Source organism: Fusarium keratoplasticum, chromosome 10, assembly GCF_025433545.1.
Source record: "Fusarium keratoplasticum isolate Fu6.1 chromosome 10, whole genome shotgun sequence".
NCBI classification, from domain to species: Eukaryota; Fungi; Ascomycota; class Sordariomycetes; order Hypocreales; family Nectriaceae; genus Fusarium; species Fusarium keratoplasticum.
Window position 1 is genome coordinate 1,325,224 of NC_070538.1, and position 10,581 is coordinate 1,335,804.

Here is a 10,581-nt window from a genome sequence, read left to right on the forward strand (position 1 = left end):
CGGAATGTACAAAAGTGTACCATAGACATAGACGGAGAGACGCCGTATGATTAAACTCCTATATCATGATCCAATGGGGTATTCTCTAATACTACAACACCTCGGTCACCTCGCCCGGCAATGCAATGACGCCAACGCCTCTCATGCCCAAGTGACAGCCCAAGTGATAGCATCGCAACAAGATCATTGTTCCGTCTGCGCCTCCTTCGCCGGCTCAGTATCCTGCATTTCGACGTCCTTGTCCTGCTCCTTTGACTCTGGTTTGCTGGCTTCTCTGTCGTTGGCCTGGTTCCCATTGTCGTCCGCGTCGGGGTTTTTGTCCTTGTCCTTTTGCTCCTTTTGTTCCGTTTCCTTCTTCCTCCAAGTGGCCGAGATCTCGCCTCGTAGTCGCCCCATTTGCTCCTTCTCTTGCTCGCGATCGATCCCGTTGGCATTATTATGGCCCCCCTTGACCTCCCACATGGCCTTTCGCATGCGTTCCCGGCGAGCCTTTCCTCGAAGTCGTGACTGTGGCTGTGCCCCATTCTCTACCCATCGGATGCTCTTGATCATGTAGCTGATGCCGTCATGAACCGCATGGCGATGAGCGTAGTCTCCACCAAATTCTCGGCTCGAAATTCCGTACCGTGTAGAAGCAGCGTACTTGACTAGGCGAGGCAGGATTAAGACGTTGACATGAAGGTCGCGTCGTGCTGGTACCGCCATCGGGCCACCAGGTGGTGGTGCTGTGATGAGGCCTTCCGATTCCAGGTCAATCGACGAATTGGCGGTCTTCTTACGTCGTTTATCGCCAGTTCCCTGATCCAATTCCAAAAATGAACTGTCGACGTCCTCGTTCCATTCACCCTTGATCCATCCGCTGTGAATGCACGCTGCAACCACGTCCGAGTCATCAGTGTACACGTCCGTACCCCAAAGATACCCCCGGGACGTTATTTCCTCCCTCGAGATGGACGACAAATGGATGCGCGCAACCTTGACCGTCAAGATACAGTTCTCCTTGTCCTTGATCATATCCCAGGGCAGAGGCTTCGGGTTTGAAGCAAAGGCCCGCTGGGAGGGGCCGTGGGAAATGAGTTTTCCTGCCTTCAAGCCCGGTTCGTATATAAAGTCTCCCAGGTGGTTTCGCGGTCGACTCGAGACAGATTCCAATACCGCTTTCGACGATACAATGGTCTTCGGCTTGGGGGGTATGACCGGAGCGGCGTTCTGCACGGGCTGCTTCACTGGCTGGTGGGTATGCATCGGTCGAGGAGCATGATGATGGTGCGGGATGGGGAGGCCCTTATCCGTTGCGCCAACGACCCCTTTCATGTTCTTAAATGGAGTAGCGCCACCGGGTTGCGCGGGATCGACGTGGTGGTGATGGTGATGCGGATGACTGTAAAGTTAGCAAACATCCTGGACAAGTGATCTGGAAACTTACTGGTGATGGTGATGATGTTGGTGCGTTTTGGGTCGCTTGGCCCGGTTTGCTGGGGTGAGTCGCCCAGAGCTGTCATCATCGCCTTTACCATCCTCCTCCTTGAGCTTTCTCCTACGGCCTTTGGTGCCCTTGCCTCCTGCATCTGGACCCGATTCTGGGGTCAGGTTCTCGGAGTCCTCCCGCTTGGCCAGGCTGGCATTTGTAAACGGCATGGCAGCAGATATGATGGGACTTGACACGCCCATGACTCCATTACCAATACCAGCAAACATTCGACCAAATTCGCTCTTAATTCCTGGTTCGCCTGTTGGGCCTGGCTGCTGCAATTGTGCGCCCTGCACAGCTTGCGGGAGCGGCGATATCCTGCCTTTGCGATTCATTTCTTGAATAGCCAGCAAATTACGTTGACCGTTCGGAGCAGACGCGTCGTCGCTATTCCGGTGCCGAGGCGACTCGAATGGGCCCGGGCCGTGAGTTCCGTTATAAGCGATCGTTGGAGGCGGCGGTCCCTCTTCACCAGGTCGTCGGTGTGGAGGGGGTGGTTGTTGCTGTTGATGCAACAGGTTCATTCGGGCTCGGTCGGGGGAGTCATAAGGCTGCGGGGGGCCTGTGGGCGCATTCGGAGCAGGAGGCGGATGCGAGGCCGGGGGGTATCGGTCCGGGGGCGCAGCCTGGTAGGCGGGGCCGTGACCCGGGTACGGCGCCGTGGAAGGGGGATAATCGGGGTGCGGGCGTTGATGCTCCATAGGGGCGCGATAGCTCGGGTCGGGGCCTGGACGGGGCCAGTGGGCTTCTCGTGGATCACGTTCTCGCATGTCTCTCGGGTCCCTGGCTTGAGGATCGCGAGGATCTCTCTCTCGTGGGTCGCGTCCATCTCTAGGGTCGCGCTCAGGTGGTCGGCCATACGGTAGCGGGTTCCTGGGAGGCTCCCTATGTGCGTAGTCACCAGGGTGCATTGGGTGTCGACCCGAGTCGCTTCCAGAATACGCGCGCTCCCTTCTCTCCCTTTCGCGCTGTTCTGCTTCGCCTTGCCGTTCGCGCTCTGCTCTATATCGATCGTCAAAGGGATAAGGACGCAGGCCAGCCCTCTCTGGATTGTATTCCATGCCCGGCGGGGGCCTTGCCATTTCTTCTCGCCTTCCATAAGCTTCCTCTGGTCCTGGAGCCCTACCCATTTCCATGGGCCGAGGTGGCATCCCTGGATATGCCTTGGGCTGACTGCTCGGTCTTGGAGGAGGTGCAGGAGGTAGTCTATTAGCTTCTCTCGCGTGGTCGGCCGAGCCAGTAGGGTGTCTTGAGTTGTAGGCAGACGGGGTGCCGTAGCGCTGAAGTTCGGGTGTAGAATAATGACCGGGCGGTGAGTTTCGATGATCGTACGGCCGCTGGTGGTCGGGGGTTTGAGGTCGACGAAAGGGAGGATAATCGGATGCGGCAGAGTGCATCCGCGGTGATGCATGTACAGCAGGCGCAAAACCCGGAGCGGAGCCAGGTGCTGTTGAGTGTGGAGGATAATGTGATGGTGGTGGAGGTTGCGAGTCGCGCATGGGCGGCCCGCCCAACATGGCCGATATCGACATGGAGCTGTTGCTGCTGCCAGTTCTCGCAATTGGATTCAAGGCAGGAAGCTCTCGACTATGGGGGAAAGACGTAGGAGGCCCGACGCTGACGGGAGGTGCTCTCGGCGGAGGGGGACCGTAACCCATCATGGTGTGCGCCGGGGGCGGCGGCTGCTGCTGCTTCGCACCGGGTTGAGGAGGCGAGTTTGGAGGCGGCATGGCGCGATTTAGGTTTCTAAGAGATGGAAGCGACGATGAGCCCTGGACGCGAGGGGCGGCAGCAGGATCTTGAAAGTGGCGGGCCGATGATGAATGGAAGGGCGTGTCCGAGGGTCGTCGCTGAAACTGGTTATGGGCGGCATACGCAGGGCTCTGGCCGGGGCTCAGACTCTGGGCATGGGCATGAGAAGGATGCGACGACGCGTGCGCGAGGACAAACGAAGGCTCGGACGAGGAAGCCGATGTCGAAGCGGGTGCGGAGAGGGCAGCTGCGGCTGATGCGCTGGCCGAGGCGCTTGCAGCAGAGGAAGTCGCGATGACGCCGGTGACGGAGGATGCTGATGATGGTGTTGTTGGAGGAGCGGAACGGAAAGGAGAACGAGCGTATGGCGACGGCGAAAAGGGAAGCTTGGGCGGATGCCGTGGATCCATGGCGCCAATTTTTTAGCTCCAAAATTCCCTTCAGGTTCCCACCCAATGCCCACCCCGGAAAATCTCCCACGCCCCAGAGAAGGAAAGAAAAAAAATACACAAAAAAAAAGGTGCCCACTCTGTGAGGTTTGAAGCTGTAGGCTGCACCAACGAGATGGCTGGCGCCTACTGACTTGAGTGGCCTGCTGGGGAAGCTATTCCCCAAGCCGTCTGTCAGTCTTGATCAAGCACATCCACCTTGCCTCGAGAGGGCGGGACAGCGCGAAATGCAGGAGATGGATGGTAGCAGGTGCAGCAGCGCGGGGAGCGCAAACAGCTGGGCTGGCCAAGATCGAGAACTGAACTTGGAGAGAGCAAAGGATGGATTCAGAGCGCGCCGAAACAACGCAGGGGAACCACGGCGACACGTGCCAGGTCGAGCAGAGCAGTCCAGTAAACAACGTGATACTGACGACGATTGGGGGAAATCTCGAAACCGATTTGTGCCTGCCTGTTCTTTGCAGGAGGCAGAATCTCCAGGTCTTCAACTGCCTGCGACAAACCGCACACGCGATCGGAAAACACCACCTCCAAGAACAAGATGTGCGTTGGCCGGAGCGTGACCCCAACCAAGCAGCTCATCCGCCCAATGGATCGTCTTGTCGTTGCGCCTGTGCCGGGTCTGTACAGACAGACGGGCGATACCTGTACTGTACGAATACCGTGTGTGTGCGTGTGTGTGTGTGCCAGGCCAGTCTAACTCGTGATGGCATGGGCGCGCAGAGCCAGGACCCGTCGCCGGGATGGACAGGGATAGACAGGGATCGGTGGGCATGGGGCAGGACCAGGGGAGGGGAGCGGTGGGCGCTAAGTGGGCAGTGAGACATGGATGGGCGAGTGACACACACACGATGAGCAAAGACCCTGCCGATGCGTTTGTTGCATGGCTGGTTGGAGGTTGTCGATGGAGGGATGGATGGCTGGAGAGAAACACGGTCTACCTGCTTGAACTGGGGACCTTGATTCAGCGGCACTTATTGACGGAGCAATAGCACCGGCAGGAGAAGCAGCATCGCATCACCGCCCTCGACGAGACTCGCCCGAGCCGAGGACGGCTGCAGCCGATGGACACGCTCGCTGGCTGCTGACGCGCTGGAGCTCAAGCTTGAGCTGCCCGAGTGCGACAAGGTCCAGAGCTCTCGTCTTTCCAGCTCTCGGGTCATCGCGTCACTCAAAGGCCAGGGCCATGCAAGCGCAGCAGCCCCGTCGCCGATCCCGCGGTGAGACAGGAAGGGCCGTCGGTCGAGGATACGACTCTCTTTCACTCTTTGATGGCTGCAAAACCTCATCATGGTGAGGTGGGTGACGGTGACCCCATGAGACCAGAAAAACTCCAAAAGGCTTCGGAGCTAAAATGGGCCCAGCTCAACGCCTTGTCTGCCGTCGACCTCGTCATGCCGACGAATAAGAGGCAAGCGAAATGCCCTCCAGCGCAAGGGTCATGTGTCCCACCGCCAAACCAAACTTCTGTTTCCCCTCGCATTCCCGAGACGAGACTTTGTGCGGCCTCGTCATGGCCGTTGGTATTCCCGGCTTCTTCACGATGATGCCAATACATAGCCATCGGTATTCACGATCCCATCTCAATGGTCTAATGACAATGATAGATCTAACGCTACGTCCTCCCTCCCGGTCGGGGAAAAGTCCCGTTCGCGGATCGCTCGCTAGCTAACCCTGTCATGTTATCTCTGCCATGACTTGGAGTGACGTTACCCCATATCCTTTTTGGCTGAGTGCTGGCATGTCGGTATCCCGCCCCTGGCCTGTTTCCATAAATGGGCACAGCGAAATGAGCCGAGCCCAGAAACCATTCGTCTTGTTTTCTTTTTCACCGCCTAGATCAGGATCAGGTCTGTGGCTGTCCCAGCCATCTCGGCTATCCATGCACATTGATTGATTGTTTGCGACAACTGCAACATCCCTTAAACCTCACTCTGCGTCTATCCGCTTCATTGTAGGTACAGTATCTTTGCCATGCAGTGGATTCATGGCGTGCGCCAATCACTGCACCTCGATCAGCGGGTGCCTGTGGCTTCCATCCGTTGTTGGATGGTGGTGGTGGCTAACAAAAGACGGGGCCTTGCCTTGCCAATCGATGAACCGAACCCATCCATGGATCGTAGGGCGCCGTCTCACCAAGTACCGGCAGGGGTTTGTGAATCCTTTCGTATAAGTCCATTGATTGATGCATGAAGTTGGGTATTGCAAGATTTGTCTTTCATTATCTGATTTATGCTGCAGCAAGGATGAATTACGGTGTTTATGCGCGTGGAGCTCTGGAGGTTTCATGGCAAATAACATCGGGAACTATGTTTCGCTTTGCCTTCTATTTGTTCTAAGGAGCATGATTTCACCTGGACCTTGGCTTGGCAATGTGTATTCGTATCCGTGATCATACAAGCAATTGCCTTTCTTGTCTTGGTTGTGTGTTTGATTGCGAGTGTAAGCAACATCTGTCTACCCTATAGCAAACAAGGCCCTCCGCGCAAAGTATAAGAACCCAGTGAACTCGGGCATTCTGAACTGGTCTCTTGAGCATTCTTTTCACCAATTATATATAAATATATGTCGGTGTTACCTGAGCGGTTACTTCATGGGCAGACCGTCAGAAGTTGAGCTTCCAGCAGGGATGTCTCATGGGTGACGGCCCAGATCAGAGGTGAGCAGAGTCTCAAGATTCACCTAGAATGGCCGAAGCGATTGCTCACCAACTTCAGTAATCAGTGAGACTATTTGGTCACTTCTATATAGCGTTCCATCTAGCACCTAGTCTGACCCCGTTTTAAACGAGCTGGGTCGGCTGGGTCCCGTGGTCAACAGAGACCTCGGATAAAAACACATGTATGTCACATTCTCCATCACTATCTGTACTATCTGAACAATTTATCGGTACTTAGGCGGCTATTAACATCTTATTGCTTATCGCCAGCGGAGACACCAAGGTTTACAGCTTTTAAGCCTAAGTCAACCGGGAGACCACGAGGGAGCCTTCTCCAGATTCGAACAGCCCAGACTTCCCTTGCTCAGGAAGAGGCGGACGGATTGGCAGATGACCGTCCCCTCGCCAGGACACAGAGCCAGCACAACTCAAGTCCGGTTGTAAAGCTGTGGCGCGACCTCCCTTCCGCCCTTGGGTCAACTGGACTTCCCCCAAGATGTCGAGTTTGAACCACGGCACAAACTGGATCTCGTCCAGTCGGGGGGGCAAGTGCTCAACAGTATGCTGACGTCGGCTAATCGACGACGTCCCAGCTGATTCTGGGTACTATATAAACAGAGTGAGTACACAGCAGTAGGCAAACAGAGACACGCTAAGATTGGCCGAGAAAAGGACGGATTGAAACAGTTCACCCAGACGTTGGAGGGCCCAAGTGCCCTACGAACTTCGGTCAAATAGGCCCTGGGCGCCTACTAAACCAGTTGATCTTGCCGGAGATCTGTTTATAGTCTCCAATAACTTGGAAGGAGATCTCCAGGAAGCCGACCGCATGCCGGGTGTTCGGTACGCTGGAACCGAGAATTAACAATTCTGGGAGGTAATTCCCGACGAAAGGATGAGGGCAACATTGCACCACAGTCCGCGACCATGGAGCTGACTTGATCCAAGCCATGGCTTGATAGCGTGTGATCGACATGCGAACACGACATTATATACGCGATGCTTGGATGGCAATAGTGGGAACAACAAGTCCTTTTCAGCATCGAAGACCGGTCGTCTCTGGACCTTGGAGAACCTATATATATCGATTCACGACCGTCCACCCCCGTGGGGAGTCGGACATGATTGGCCTATCAAGATCGACACAGATATATCGTCTTGCAATCCAACAACCCTTCAACACTCAGAAAATCAGAGGCGTCCTATATATATTTGGACTTTGATACCGCCCCAACGAGAAAGAGGAGTGGGAATGGATGCTGGATCAATCCTTGAGTCCATCCACGATAACAGCGCAGAGATATATATACGCACACTACCATATCGTCATGGAAACATATTTGCTTCTTCAGGTGAAGCCTACGGAATGACGAGATCCGTCTTTGGGCCCAAGTCTGGTTGTTCCTGGGAAGCGTTCTACAACAGCATGAGAGTATCATCTTCATATTCTCGAAGCCTTCGGACCATTGAGCGCCCACTGAAACCACGGCGAACAAGCCCTGGGAAATCGCTCTGGCCACTCAATCTTTCAAGAAACGCCCAGTACGCTCATTGAAAGGCCTGCTTCTTCTTCTCATACTCTTGGTTGTGCTTCGGGCATTTCCTTGTCAAATATGCTGAACACCATTTCATCTTGGAAACAAACGTACCATATCATAATAGGATTTATTGCTGGAACAGGGTAAAAATGACCAGCTAGGGCAGACGAAGTGAATGCACGGCTCCATGTGGTGCATCGATCATTCACTTCCGTTTGCCCCCCTCAGCTGGCAGCTCATTCACTCACGCGCATTCACTACAAGCCCCTAGGCACCAAAATAAAAACATCACGTCCCGCACTTCTTCTTCCTTTCTTCCTTTCCTTCATCACAATCAACACTCGAGAGTCGACGGCATCAATGACACTCCCACGACTTGGCGACTACGCCGAACGCGTCCACTTCAAGGGCGAAGACGCCTCAAAGTCCTCTAACCGCCCCTTCAACAATGGATCTGCCAAGAATCCCCCTATCGTCCGCCCTCATGGCGTCAACCGAATCCTTCTGTACCCTGGGTCATTCAATCCTCCTCATCAAGGTCACCTTAACCTCCTACGCTACGTCTTTGAGAACGCGGGTGAAGACCTTCACATCATCGGCGCCATCATCATCATGACAGATGAAAATCGACTGGAAGACAAGCTCTGCCAAGAGGAGAACCCACTCATCCTCACCCGTAAGGAACGCGTCAACCTCTGGCGTGGCGACGGTATCCCAGTGGACTGGGTCTGGGTCTATGATCGACCCGAAGCCAGCTGGGCCGACTTCCGCCCCCGACTGTCCAAGGAGTTCAGCAAGGACCGCCTGGACGTCAAGTTCATTCTTCTCGGAGGGCCAGATACCATCAGCGCTGAAGGCACATACAACCCCAAGTACTGGAATTGCCCCGATTCCATCACGAGCGACTTCTCCCGACCTGTAGACTTTCGCTATCCAAGCACCCTCCGCCAGCTTGCTGGATTCTCCATGTGGGAGAAGGTGAGCTACGATCGACGTGGACTCGAGCAAGAGATTCGTGCCAAGATGAGAGGCCAGCCGGCACAAGGTAAGTACCCTTTTGAAGCTAGATAGAAGAAGCGCTGCTAACATCATTTGCAAGCTATTGAGAAAGCTTTGACCCGAGCCTTTGCAACTATCGGCGCTGTGTCCATCTGCCGTCGCATGCGCAAGCCGAAGGGTGTGGTTCGATTCATCCCCTGCAACCTCGAGCAGAGACCCAACGACGCACCCAGCTCGACCAAGATCCGGCAGATCATCAAGACGTCGCCAAAGGACTCACTCGAAGACGCTCTGAAGGGCATCGCGCTGAACCCCAAGTTCTTGGCTGAATACATCGCTAAGCGACCGCAGCTCGCGCAGTCGATGGGAAAGGAAAAGCCAAAGGTGGAGGAGAAGCCAGTGAAGGATTGGTATGAGGTTGAGAAGCAGATTGTGTGGTGAGAGATTGAGAAGAATCTGACAACGACGGAAGCTTTGGAAGGGAGAGCGAGGTACAGCCCGCTAATTCAGAGACGAGATGATTGATCAGACTGTAGAACACAGCAACGGAAAGGACATACGTGTGTCTTAGGAGCTCCAGCTGAGACTGTAGAGCAGACAAAGGAAAGATAGACTGCTAAATCGTACCAAAAACACACTCATTACCCAACACACACAAAGAAACCAACCAGTACCAGAGCCCAGTCAAGACGCTTCTCGCACCGTGAGAAGGCAGGACGTCCTCTCAGAGCCCTAGCTTCTTACGGCACTTCAAAGACTTCTTGAGATGGCGCGTGGCGTGATCCTGCCTGCTGTACTTCTTCCCACAAGCTTCACACTTTCCTTCCACAGGTGGTAGATTGGCGGCTATCGCATATTTCTTGTGGTGAGACCAGTAGTGTCGGTTGCGGTCTCTCTTGTCTGCTGATATCTCACCGCAATCCTCGTAAAACTTGCATCGGAACCTGTGATCGTGCTTCCTCCAGTTGTGCCGGCTGCCGCGTGTTAGCAACTACCTGGATAAGTGAAGGTCTGGGAGGAGACTTGCTTCAGATCGCGACCCTTCTTGTGCCATTCATCACAACACCACTGGAAATCCGAGTCTATCACTTTGTCAGTCAGGTTTACAATAACAAATGCTTTCAATGTCATATACTCACCTGTCCCATCATCGTCCGAACTATTGCCACCAGATTGACCGCTTTCCCAACCGTTGCTTTGCATCCTGTACACACTCCCCGCATGAGAACCAGCCAAACCATTTGAATGGATATCGAGGCCGATAGTACTAGCTTGGTCTGTTGACTAAGTCGTGAAACCGGGAGTGGCTGCGAAGGATCCGGCGACGGCGGTGTTGGCGTATGGGCTGGGGCTGGCATCGAGGGCGTGCTGGGGGCTACCATAGGAAGAGTTCCCCGCCAAGTGTGGATAGAAATCTGTGGATTGCAGAGCGTTGTTCTCGTGCTGATGAGTAGGAAGGGGACCACTCCAAGTCTGGGCATACTGATAGGTAAGATTTCCATTCGAGGGATCAGGGACCATCGACCTGAGTTCTGTCTAGATGTCAGCATGAATGCGAGTTGGTAGAATAGAAAGTCTATACCCTCTGTAGAGAGGCTCTGTATGTCAATGTCATCGAAAAGCGAGGTCATTTTGGTCAGGCGAATGCTGGTGACCTGGGAATTCGCTATTAGTTCCACGGGGAGGGTGAACGGGGACGAACAAAAGACCGGA

At 54.6% G+C, this 10,581-nt stretch overlaps 2 protein-coding genes across 2 annotated transcripts; one reads left to right on the forward strand and one right to left on the reverse strand.

The window, feature by feature from the left end:
* Positions 1–183: 183 nt before the first annotated feature.
* On the reverse strand, positions 184–3,633 carry NCS57_01230500 (uncharacterized protein; the record flags this gene model as incomplete). Its single annotated transcript, XM_053061982.1, has 2 exons — positions 184–1,381; positions 1,427–3,633. 2 exons carry the CDS (start codon positions 3,631–3,633, stop codon positions 184–186), a joined length of 3,405 nt encoding a protein of 1,134 aa, XP_052908510.1.
* A 4,506-nt stretch (positions 3,634–8,139) lies between these two features.
* Positions 8,140–9,309, forward strand: NCS57_01230600 (CTP-transf-like domain-containing protein; the record flags this gene model as incomplete). The annotated part of the gene is made up of 2 exons (XM_053061983.1): positions 8,140–8,914; positions 8,969–9,309. Exons 1-2 carry the CDS (start codon positions 8,230–8,232, stop codon positions 9,307–9,309), a joined length of 1,026 nt encoding a protein of 341 aa, XP_052908511.1. The 5' UTR covers positions 8,140–8,229.
* Between the last annotated feature and the right edge of the window lie 1,272 nt (positions 9,310–10,581).